General features: G+C 38.2%; 1 protein-coding gene across 8 annotated transcripts in view; it reads left to right on the top strand.

Moving 5' to 3' along the window:
• The window catches only part of WNK3 (WNK lysine deficient protein kinase 3), a 154762-nt gene that overhangs the window by 55325 nt on the left and 86111 nt on the right, over window positions 1-13326 (top strand). For all 8 annotated transcript variants that reach the window (XM_034649330.1, XM_034649327.1, XM_034649328.1 and 5 more), the window contains exons 7-10: window positions 536-755; window positions 5220-5517; window positions 6999-7192; window positions 7287-7436. In XM_034649330.1, coding sequence (XP_034505221.1) covers window positions 536-755; window positions 5220-5517; window positions 6999-7192; window positions 7287-7436 — 862 coding nt within the window. The remainder of the gene's footprint in view (window positions 1-535; window positions 756-5219; window positions 5518-6998; window positions 7193-7286; window positions 7437-13326) is intronic.

Here is a 13326-nt window from a genome sequence, read left to right as displayed (position 1 = left end):
CACTTCTCCACTTCTCTAGGCATACTTATAGGTATGTTAAACTTCAGTATCTAGATATGCTGCTGGTAATAATCTTTATTTAAGGTGACTTTAAGTGCATGTTAGTTGGGATTTCTTTGCATTCTTGGTAGATAATAAGTTGGATGTATGATTGGGTATTTATTTATTTATTTATTTATTTATTTATTTATTTTAAAGATTTTATTTATTTATTTGACAGAGAGATAGCCAGTGAGAGAGGGAACACAGCAGGGGAGTGGGAGAGGAAGAAGCAGGCTCATAGCGGAAGAGCCTGATGTGGCTCGATCCCGGAACGCCGGGATCACGCCCTGAGCCAAAGGCAGACGCTTAACGACTGCGCTACCCAGGCGACCCAAGATTGGGTTTTTATAACAAGACAGATTAATGGTCTAATTAATAGGAAATTTAAAATAAGATAAATTACTTTGATATAATTGATGTTTACTAATTAAGAGTTGTATATTTTGTTTATGATTGGAAAAACTGATAATGAGATATGTATCTTGTTTATTAGGTTGTCTATCAGGGACCTACTAAACCACGCATTTTTTGCTGAGGATACAGGACTGAGGGTGGAGTTAGCAGAGGAAGATGACTACTCAAATTCATCCCTGGCTTTAAGACTCTGGGTTGAAGACCCTAAAAAATTGAAAGGCAAGCACAAAGACAATGAAGCTATTGAATTCAGTTTCAATTTAGAAACAGATACATCTGAGGAAGTAGCATATGAAATGGTAAGTGAATCCTACTGCTATTCTCCACCCCCACCACTGCTGCCCTTTTAATAATATCAGGGTTGATTGATTTCCTTTCTCCTTATTGCTTTCTTTCCTCTCATTTTCTCCTTTTCTTTATTTATTTATTTATTTATTTATTTATTTTTTTTTTTTTAAGATTTTATTTATTTGACAGAGATAGAGATAGCCAGCGAGAGAGGGAACACAAGCAGGGGGAGTGGGAGAGGAAGAAGCAGGCTCATAGCAGAGGAGCCTGATGTGGGGCTCGATCCCACAACGCCGGGATCACGCCCTGAGCCAAAGGCAGATGCTTAACCGCTGTGCCACCCAGGCGCCCCTCTCCTTTTCTTTATTTAAATTCTTTTATTGTGAAATGCATATCTATAGCAGAGTATATTAAATTTGTACATACAGTATAAAGAATAATAAAACACTACTTTTGTTAAGAAAAAGAACACAGACAGTACCTTAGAAGCCACCTGTATGTCCCTCCCAGTTGTATTCCCTTCCCTAATCACCACAGGTAATATCTATCCTGACTTTTGTGTTACTCATTTCTTTGCTTTTTGTTATAGTTTATATAAGTAATGTATTGTTTTGTTTTAAAAACCTGAGTGGCAAGCACACATCTAGTTGGTTACTGAAATTATTATTAGGTAAAGATGCTCAGGAGCGCATAAACTGAATGGAGTCTCTCGGTCATAGTCTGGCTTCAGCTTCTGTAAGCTGAAGAGCTTACAAGAGCTGCTTCTGGGGAAGTCAGCAGGTGAGGTCATGAGTGAGTTCAGGGAAGTACACACGTGGCTCACCAGTCAGGTCATCGGCGGACCATTGTGTGAACTAGAAATTAGTTGTCTGGTAACAATATGGTTTCATGGGGAGTGGGCCCCTCTGACTTTTCTACTTCTAATCACCCCATGATCCCCCTCCTTATAGAGCAGATGACAGCAGATAACTTCTGTGGGGTTGAATGTGTGTCCTCACCTGATCCAGGCTACTGCAGTGCTTGGAGGGAAGGTGTGTAGGAGCTTTGCCAGCACATGGTCAAATTAGCCAAGTACAGAGACTCTGAGCCCAGGCTAGCCTGGGCATTCTGTCCTCAGGTTAAAAAGAAGGATGGAACATTGACATTGGGGATCTTGGAGATGATACACTTTAACATATCTATTTTTATAGTCATACTGTTCTAACCTGGAGTGATTGCCTTGGACATCTGGTGCACAACTGTTTTCCTGATATTTCTCTTTACTATCTTTCTAGACTTCTCTTCCTTTCTTCTATTGGGTTTCATGTTTCCTAAATCCCATGTCTTTCTCTTCCTTGGCTTTCCCTCTTGTTTTAGTGACATACTTCCCCTGCCTGCTTCTTAAAGAAAGGGTATGAGAGGTAAATTCTTTGAGACTCACATGTATGAAAATATTTTTATTCTATATTCGTATTTAATTGATTGCTTGGCTGACTAAGGCATTTTAGGTTGCAGTTTAAAAAAAAATTTGACTCATTATTCCATGCTTTTCTAGCTTTCAGTATTGGTATTGAAAAGTACAAAATTATTCTATTTTCTGGATATTTTGCATGTTATCCATTTTTTTGCTCTCTGGAAGCTTGTAGTAGTTTCTATTTCTTCTTTAGTATTCTAAAATTTCACAGTGATGTGTCTTGATGTGGATCTATTTTCGTCCACTGTATTGGATTCTCAGTGGACCCTTCCAATCTGTCAGTTCATATCCTTTAGTTTCTGGGAAATGTCTTGAAGTATTTTATTGATAATTTCTTCCCCATTGTTTTCTTTCTGGAACTGTTATCATTTGGATGTCGGACCTCTTGGACTAATTCTCCAATGTTCTTAACTTTTCTATTTTCCATCTTTTTTTCTTTTTACTCTCCTTTCTGGCAGATATTATCAACTTTACCTACTAACCCTTCCACTGAATTTTTCATTTCTGCTATCATGTTTTTAATTTTAAGAATTCCTTTTTATTTTTTGGTCTGTTCCTTCCTTAGAGTAAACATCTTGTTCTTTGTTTTGTGGAGGCAATATTATCGCACCTCTCTGTAACATAAGTAAAGAGAGTGTTTTTGACGTTTTTTTTCTCCCTGTGTAGTCTCTTTTCTCCAGATTGCTGTTTTACTTTTGTTTGCTTTGTGCTCTGTCTTCTTGTTAGAGGCTTTTCTGATATTTCTGATAATTCTCGGCTAGTTGCTCATGATTAATAGATAATAGGAGACTATATTTGTTTTCTGTTGCTGTGTAATAAATTACCACAAATTTAGTGGCTTAAAGCAACACCCATTTATTATCTCAGTTTTGGAGGTCAAAAGTCCTAGAGGGCTTCACTGGATTCTCTGCTTAGGATCTCACAGGCTGAAATCAAGGTGTCCCTGGCCCGGGCTCTTATCTAGAGGCTCTTGGCAGGGAGGGTGGGGAGAGTGTAGGGGTGGGGACTGCTTTCGAGTGGTTGGCAGAATTCAGTTCCTTATGGTTGTAAGACTGAGGCCCCTGTTTCGTTGGTGGCTATTAGCTGGTGGTCATTTTCTACTCCTAGTGGCTGCTTTTCAGTCCTTTCGTGTACCCCCACTCCATCTTCACAGTCAGCAATGTCATATTGAATCCTTCTAGAGTTACCAGGTGGTAAAAGGCGCACCCAGATAATCTCCCTATTTTAAGGTCAACTGTTCATAGCAAAATAATGGGAGTGATATCTCATTATATTCACAAGTTTGAGGATTAGGATGGGACATCTTTGAGGGGCCATAATTTTGCCGACCAAAGGGACTCACCACCTATTGGATGATGTGATTGGTTGTGTCAGACTTGTTAACCGTAGGGTATCTAGATGGGCCTTTAGGTAGGGAATCTCTGACATCATTATTTGTAGGTCTGTCTTTGTGGATTGTTCAGATTCCCCAGAGAATCATCTTTTAATGTCCTCCTGAAGGGTTAGGACTGGTTACTGGTATTTTGGTAGCCAAGTGGGGGCTAAGGGTTTCTGCATATGGCATTCAGCATGCATATGGTCATTTAATCTTGTTTTCCACATGGTAGCCTTACCGTCAACTGTGCCTGGTGTTCCATAGTCCAGAGATCCTCTCTTTTACCCTCTCCAGAGAACAGAACTCCAGGCTTCTTGGGTAGGGGAGAAGCAATCACCCAAAGGTGTGGAATGGAGGGTGGGGCACAGAGATCTAAATATTTAACTGCTTCTCACAACCCTTCCACTTAGTCTTCCTTATTTTACTCATCTCTTTTGACTTTACCCAGTTCTGGAAGTAACTGGTATTGCCAGTTCCTATGCCTTATGAGTATTTTTCAGTATAAATGATAGTGATTCTCAGCTTTCCCTAGTTCACCTTTTTCAGGACTGCTAGGTCACTTACTACTTAAATTTGTTTTCCACATTCCAGAGTGTCCAAAATGTTGTTGCTGTTGTCTTTCTCTTATTCTCCCTATTCTTGTGGGTTTACAACTTTAAAGTCCATTTAGTATGGGGGTTTTTTTGGAGCTTCGGGAGGGAGTGAAATTAAATATATGGATTCCATCTAACATTTTAATCATCTTTCAACTACCACGAAATTTCCCTGAGTCTGCAGACCCCCAAGACATGCTTTAAAAAACAGATTGTAGGACTGAGAATGATATGCCATGACACCTCCTCAAGTCATCTTCTCTGCTACTCAGCCCTGCTCTTCTCAGACAACAAGCCCTTAACTTCTCTTCTCTCACTCTTCTAATGCCTGGTAAGATGTAGTACTTTGCTGTGAGCATATTTCCCTTTGCCTAGAGTGTGGATCTCTAAACTTTGTCCACACCTCCCTTAATAGCCAGCAAGTTCCTTTTTTTGTTTTAATTCAAGTCAGAGTTTACCTTTCTCTGTGACACTTTCTCTACTTTTTCCTTTAGGGCTCTGTAGCAGCTCACTTCTACCTTATTTTAAGTTAAATTTGTACCATCTTACCACCAGATTGTGTGCTCATACAGGACAAAGCACTGACATAGTAACTTTTATGTCTCTGGAGTCCAGTACTGGCACATTGTAGGCACTTAATGTTGTTGAATAAGGAAACCTTTTTAATCTTTCACAAACTTTAATGACAGTCACAAATTATCTGTAATAAGACTGCATGTACTGAAACATCAAGTTATTTGTTTTTGTTTAAAGCCAGAATTACTTTAACAATGCTTGGTAATGGTATTGTTTTTTTATGCTGATTAAAGCCTCTGAATTTATGTATGTCTGATTAAGAAAGAACATATATGTACATCCATAATATTGAATCACTATAATGTACACCTGAAACTGTCATTTATATTGAATTGAAAAAAGAAAAGAAAGAACATGTAAACAAATTAACTGTTATTTAATAGCATTTGGAATTTGGGGGCACAAAATAACTCTGCTAGTAAAAAGTTAAAATCTTAACTCTTAAAGATGTAGTTTGTTTATTATGTTTTGTTTGTAGGTCAAGTCAGGATTCTTCCATGAAAGTGATTCCAAAGCTGTTGCTAAGTCCATTAGAGACCGGGTCACCCTGATAAAGAAGACAAGGGAGAAGAAGCCAGCTTCTTCTTGTTTGGAAGAACGCAGGGATTCTCAGTGCAAGTCTGCAGGGAATGTACTCCCTCAGCCCCAGAATACAACTTTGCCTCCTGCTCCTGCTCAGCACACTGGGGCTGAATGTGAAGAAACTGAAGTTGATCAACATGTTCGACAACAGCTTCTACAAAGAAAACCACAGCAGCACTGCTCCTCTGTTACAGGTAACAGTCACAATTCATAAAGGCAAACAAATGTGTAATTGTATTCCCTTATCTCAAAATAGTGCTTTTGTGTTTTTCAAAGCATTCTGTTACCTATCATTTCATCAGTCCTTTTACAAAATCCCTGAAATTGACAAGCCAGCTAGTTTCCTTATTTTAAAATTAAGAAACTGTTTTGTTATGTGACCTGTCCAAGGTGCTAATTGAATAAGGATTATAATCTTTTTACTATTTACTATTTTACTAATATAAATCCTTTAATAAAGGAAAGTTGGAACTAAAGGGAAAATGTATTCTTCAAGAAGGAATTTTCTAGACATTAAGATCCTTTGTATTTTAGACTCAAGTATAAAATTATCATAGTTCTTTTTTTTAATGTTTTTTTATTATGTTAGTCACCATACAGTATATCCCTGGTTTCCGTTGTAAAGTTCGATGCTTCATTAGTTGCGTATGACACCCAGTGCACCATGCAATATATTCCCTCCTTACTACCCATCACCGGCCTATCCCATTCCCCCATCCCCCTCCCCTCTGAAGCCCTCAGTTTGTTTCTCATAGTCCATAGTCTCTCATGCTTCATTCCCCCTTCTGATTACCCCCCTTTCTTTATCCCTTTCTTCCCCTACCGATCTTCCTAGTTCTTTTGTTCTATAGATGATAGAAACCATATGATAATTGTCTTTCTCTGCTTGACTTATTTCACTTAGCATTATCTCCTCCAGTGCCGTCCATGTTGCAGCAAATGTTGAGAAATCGTTCTTTTTGATAGCTGAGTAATATTCCATTGTATATATGGACCACAACTTCTTAATCCAGTCATCTGTTGAAGGGCATCTCGGAATTATCATAGTTCTAATTTTTCTGCTATAGTGCATTCTCTTCTCTAGAAGGACACACAGCATTTTCATAGTAATAACTAATTGTTCTATAAAGACAGTATTATTTTCTAGCCAGGTTCTAGGAGAATGAGAATATGACACTTAGATTTTGCTGAAATCCTAATGGCAAGTATAGATTAGTTGGGTAGGGGAGAAGCAATCACCCAAAGGTGTGGAATGGAGGGTGGGACACAGGGCTCTAAATATTGTGCTTCTCACAACCCTTTCACTTAGACTTCCTTATTTTAGTCATCTCTCTTGACTTTAACCAGTTCTGGAAGTAACTAGTATTGCCAGTTCCTTTGCCTTATGAGTATTTTTCAGTATAAATGATAATGGCCAGCAAAAAGAGTTGATTTTTATGTGATTCTTTGTTTTTAGATTTGCTTTGTTAAGAAAATTTTAGTTATACCACAGTGTCAGCATGGAGAGTTTACATAATGGTTTTCGGTTAACTGTGTAATATACATGTTTTATTTCAAGTTGTCTCAGGTTGTCAGAGTAAAAAAAAAAAAAAAAGAAAACACTTACTTTCTATGCCATTTGGACCTTATGTTTCAAGTTTTTCCTTCTACCTGTTGCTTATTTTCTTTGTCGTAGGTGACAATTTGTCTGAGGCAGGAGGTGGATCTGCTATACACTCAGATACTTCAAGTCAGCCCAGTATAGCCTATTCCTCAGACCAGATGATGGGCTCTCAAGTGGTTTCCAACATTCCACAGGCTGAAATAAATGTTCCAGGGATGATTTATCCATCCCAGCAGCTAGTAGGACATTACCAGCAGATTTCAGGGGTGAGGTGAACTGTTATATTTTTAAATATATAATCCATATATTTACTGTAAGTGGGAGAGATTATCTTTAATATATTTTTTTCTTATTTAACAGTTGCAACAGCAGCCAAAGCTGACTCAGCCCCACGTTTTGCCTTTGGTTCAAGGTCAGTCCACTGTTTTGCCTGTACATGTCCTTGGACCTCCGGTTGTCTCACAACCCCAGGTTTCCCCATTAACTGTCCAGAAAGTCTCACAGATAAAGGTAAGATATATTTTAGAGGCTCTGTATTCAGTTAAACATATTGAACACTGCCTAGATTTTCTGACAGGCAAAGGATTTCTCTCATAAATTCATTATAGTTTATATAAAACTCACTGAAAGCCGAAAGTTGTTTATGCTTTCCTTCACCTAAGATGTTCTTGATGATGTGCCTAACATTGTGAAACTAGAATCTTGAGACACTGCTTGTATAATTGGAAAAGAAAGTGAGAAGTCCATATATGGATAAACACATTTATTTAGGACTCAGATCTCTTGCTTTTGGTGTGATGATGGTTTGTTCTTTGTATTAAACTTTTCTAGCCTGGTGTGAATGTGGAGGGATTTCTTTCTTTTTTCCCAGATTTAATTTATTTGAAAGAGAGAGAGCATACAAGCGGGGGGGGTGGGGGGGTGGGGCGAGGTAGAGGGATAGAGAGAAGCAGACTTCCTGATGAGCACGGAGCCTGACATGGGGCTCAGTCCCAGGATCTGGAGATCATTACCTGAGCTGAAGGCAGATGCTTAACTGACTGAGCCACCCAGGCACCCCTGGAGGGATTTCGTTTGTAGTTAATTAGAAATAATATATTATAGACTTATAATTTTTAGCACTTTCATCTAAATTTATGGAGGTTCCTTAAGATGTTAAAAATAAAGCTACCCTACGACCCAGCAGTTGCACTACTAGGTATTTACCCCAAAGATGCAGATGTATTGAAAAGAAGGGGCACATGCACCCCAATGTTCATAGCAGCAATGTCCACAATAGCCAAACTGTGGAAGGAGCCGAGATGCCCTTCAACAGATGAATGGATAAAGAAGATGTGGTCCATATATACAATGGAATATTACTCAGCCATCAGAAAGGATGATATCTACCACTTGTACTGACATGGATGGAACTGGAGGGGATTATGCTAAGTGAAATAAGTCAAGTAGAGAAAGACAATTATAGGGTTTCACTCATATGTGGAACATAAGGAATAGCATGAAGGACCATAGGGGAAGGGAGGGAAAACTGAAGGGGGAGAAATCAGAGGGAGAAATCAGACGGGGAGATGAACCATGAGAGACTCTGGACTCCGAGAAATAAACCGAGGGTTTCAGAGGGGAGGGGGGGTGGGGAGATGGGGTAGCCAGGTGATGGGTGTTGAGGAGGGCGCATGTTGTGATGAGCACTGGGTGTTATATGCAACTAATGAATCATTGAACACTACATCAAAAACTGATGATGTACTATATGTTGGCTAACTGAACATAATAATAATAATAAATATTAATAAAAATTTCTTTTGGCTTTTTAAAAACATTCTTGCGTTTTTGAAAAATTTAAATTCTAGTTAACGTATAGCATTCTATTAGTTTCAGGTGTAGTGAAGGTGTAGTGATTCAACAATTCTATACATTACTCAGTGTTCATCATAAGTGCACTCTTAATCCCAATCAACTGTTTCACCATCCCCCCAACCTCCCTTCTGGTAACCATTGGTTTGTTCTCTGTAGTTAAGAGTCTATTTTTTGGTTTGTCTCTTTTTTTGTTTGTTTGTTTTTGTTTCCTAAATTCCACATATGAGTGAAGTCATGGTATTTGTCTTCCTCTGACTGACTTATTTCACCTAGTATTATACCCTCTAGATCCCTCTATGTTGTTGCAAATGGCAAGATTTCATTCTTTTTTTATGGCCAAATAATATTCCACTATATATATACTACATATATATATGCACTATATATATACCACACACACACATATATACACACATATATATATACACACACACCACATATACACCAAATACCACACTATATGTATACCACGTATATTATATATATATATATATATATACACTATATATATACACATACACACCACATCTTTATCCATTCATCTATCAATGGACACTTGGGTTACTTCCATAATTTGGCTATTGTAATTAGTGCTGCTATAAACATCAGGGTGCATATATCTTTTTGAATTAGTGGTATTGTGTTCTTTGGGGCAAGTACCCGGTAATGGAAGTGGCTGCACCAGTTTGCATCTCCACTAGGGGATTCCCAAGAGGGTTCCTTTTTTTCCATGTCCTTGCCAATACCTGTTTCTTGTATTTTTGGTTTTAGCCATTCTGACTGGTGTGAGGTGATACTTTATTGTGGTTTTGATTTGCATTTCCCTAATGATGAGTGATGTTGAGCATCTTTTCATGTGTCTGTTGGCCATCTGGATGTCTTCTTTAGAGAAATGTCGGTTCATGTCTTCTGCCTATTTTTTAATAGGATTATTTGTGTGTTTTGGTGTTGAATTATATAACTTATTTATATATTTTGGATACTGACTCTTTATAGGATCTTGGCTTTTTTTGATTCATGTTTATTTCTATAGAAGAAATAAATGTTTTCATCTTCTTGACTCTCAAAGTCAGCATTATTCATTTCTGAAAAGGAATAAACAGGCTTTATGAGAGTTCATATATTAAGACTACATTCTGGTTCCCAGGATTATGAGATCTGGACACAGGCTTTAGCTTTTCTTTGCCATCACTGCATTTTCTTTTCTCAACCCCACCCTCCCCTGTGTGTGCCTTATTTCTTTGGGAATGAGATGGTCTGAACATTCTCTGTATATGATTCAGTTAGCAGCTGGCACGTCTGTTTCTTTTATATAGTAAGTCACGGCTCATCAACAATTTTTAATGACTGCCATTTCTGTGGATTTAAGATAAAATAAAATATGGTTCTTATCTTTAAGGGGTTCACAGCCTTCTAAGGGAAGGTCATAAACATAACTTGACAAATGTCAGATACATTTAAAATCGGCTGGGGTAAATTTAATCCGATGGAGTTGACCGTAGGCTGATATTTGGCTATTTTTTGTAGGTAACATGGTACGTATTCATAATTGAGCTCTTGTTGTGGTTTGATTTGTCGTTTTCTAAGATTTTAATGCAAAGTGTATTGAATGGATGCTTAAATTAACTTAGGTTCAACCATGTAAATATGCAGATATGTGTATTTTAAAATGTGTTTCTAAAATTTTTTAAAGTTTTAAAAATTATTGTGAGCGTTATTTACCTATTTAAAAATAAAGCCTATGAAGTTATAAGACAGTGAAAATCACCTGTTGTTCCTCCAGCTAGAGACAACTTATTGTTTACATTTGTGGGTAGAGCCTCTAGATTTGTCTCCCCCCCCCATATATACTTATATAATTTTGATTATATATACATCTGTATATCACATACATGCTGTTTTTTAGACTTTTTCACCACATATAGAAGCCACATAAGGAAGCACTTTGACCATTGGTGTCTCTTTATGAATGTGGTAGTTCAAGTTGTAGTAATTATTGCAGCCAACCTCTATTTATTCAGCCAACTCTTTGTTCTCCTTTTTAGAGAGCTTCTGTGTTCATTTTAGCTATGATATTGAAATCCTTTTGAACTTTTTCTTGGAACTTCCAGTGTCTGGTGTGTGAAAGTGTTAGATTCAGTTACTCTGAATCTCTGTCAGGGTTTGAATGAGTTATGTGGCAAGTGCAATAAATGATAAGCCACGAGCAGTATATTACTAGGACTGGTCTCAATTCCTCAATGTATTCAACTAGCATTTACTCATGGTATTAAGGATTTTTGTAGTATTAAAACTATACCCAGCACCTTTTTGATACCTTGCTGAAATTTTTAGGACATAGCATTATTTACAATAGCACCAAAAATCATACGTTATCTTGGAATTAACTTAACCAGAGACGTAAAGGATCTATATTCTAGAAACTACAAATCACTCTTGAAAGACATTGAAGAAGACACAAAAAGATGGAAAAATATTCCATGCTCATGGATCGGAAGAATTAACATAGTTAAAATGTCCATGCTACCCAGAGCAATCTACACTTTCAATGCTATCCCGATCAAAATACCAATGATATTTTTCAAAGAACTGGAACAAATAGCCCTTAAATTTGTATGGAACCAGAAAAGGCCCTGAGTCACCAAGGAATTGTTGAAAAGGAAAAACAAAGCTGGGGCATCACAATGCCAGATTTCGAGCTGTACTACAAAGCTGTGAACACAAAGACAGCATGGTACTGGCACAAAAACGGACACATAGACCAATGGAACAGAATAGAGAACCCAAAAATGGACCCTCGGCTCTTTGGGCAACTAATTTTTGACAAAGCAGGAAAAAACATCTGGTGGAAAAAAGACAGTCTCTTCAATAAATGGTGCTGGGAAACTTGGACAGCTACATGCAAAAGAATGAAACTTGACCGCTCTCTCACACCATACGCAAAGATAAACTCCAAATGGATGAAAGACCTGGATGTGAGACAGGAATCCATCAAAATCCTAGAGGAGAGCATAGGCAGCAACCTCTACGACATCGGCCACAGCAACCTTTTTCATGACACATCTCCAAAGGCAAGAGACACAAAAGATAAAATGAACTTGTGGGACTTCATCAAGATAAAAAGCTTCTGCACAGCCAAGGAAACAGTAAAAAAAANGCTCTCTCACACCATACGCAAAGATAAACTCCAAATGGATGAAAGACCTGGATGTGAGACAGGAATCCATCAAAATCCTAGAGGAGAGCATAGGCAACAACTTCTATGACATCGGCCAGAGCAACCTTTTTCACGACACATCGCCAAAGGCAAGAGAAATAAAAGATAAAATGAACTTATGGGACTTTATCAGGATAAAGAGCTTCTGCACAGCCAAGGAAACAGTCAAAAAAACTAAGAGACAGCCCACGGAATGGGAGAATATATTTGCAAAGGATACTACATATAAAAGACTGGTATCCAAGATCTACAAAGAACTTCTCAAACTCAATATGCGAGAAACAAATAAACAAATCATAAAATGGGCAGAAGATATGAACAGACACTTTTCCAATGAAGACATACAAATGGCTAACAGACACATGAAAAAATGTTCAAAATCATTAGCCATCAGGGAAATTCAAATCAAAACCACACTGAGATACCACCTTACGCCAGTTAGAATGGCAAAGATAGACAAGGCAAGAAACAACAATTGTTGGAGAGGATGTGGAGAAAGGGGATCCCTCCTACATTNGAAATGGGTAACAGACACATGAAAAACGTTCAAAATCATTAGCCATCAGGGAAATTCAAATCAAAACCACACTAAGATACCACCTTATGCCAGTTAGAATGGCAAAGATAGACAAGGCAAGAAACAACAATTGTTGGAGAGGATGTGGAGAAAGGGGATCCCTCCTACATTGTTGGTGGGAATGCAAGTTGGTACAGCCACTCTGGAAAACAGTGTGGAGGTCCCTTAAAAAGTTAAAAATTGAACTACCCTATGACCCAGCCATTGCACTACTGGGTGTTTACCCCAAAGATACAGACGTAGTAAAGAGAAGGGCCATATGCACCCCAATGTTCATAGCTGCATTGTCCACAATAGCCAAATCATGGAAGGAGCCGAGATGCCCTTCAACAGATGANAGACAAGGCAAGAAACAATTGCTGGAGAGGATGTGGCGAAAGGGGATCCCTCCTCCATTGTTGGTGGGAATGCAAGTTGGTACAGCCACTCTGGAAAACAGTGTGGAGGTCCCTTAAAAAGTTAAAAATTGAACTACCCTATGACCCAGCCATTGCACTACTGGGTGTTTACCCCAAAGATACAGACGTAGTAAAGAGAAGGGCCATATGCACCCCAATGTTCATAGCTGCATTGTCCACAATAGCCAAATCATGGAAGGAGCCGANTTTGTCCACAATAGCTAAATCGTGGAAGCAGCCGAGATGTCCTTCAACAGATGACTGAATTAAGGAGTTGTGGTCCATATATACAATGGAATATTACTCAGCTATCAGAAGGAACGAGTTCTCAACATTTGCTGCAACATGGAC

The sequence above is a fragment of the Ailuropoda melanoleuca genome, chromosome X (assembly GCF_002007445.2).
Source record: "Ailuropoda melanoleuca isolate Jingjing chromosome X, ASM200744v2, whole genome shotgun sequence".
In the NCBI taxonomy this organism is placed as follows: domain Eukaryota; kingdom Metazoa; phylum Chordata; class Mammalia; order Carnivora; family Ursidae; genus Ailuropoda; species Ailuropoda melanoleuca.
Note: the sequence above shows the minus strand (reverse complement) of the source record. Positions and strands in the feature narration are given on the sequence as shown.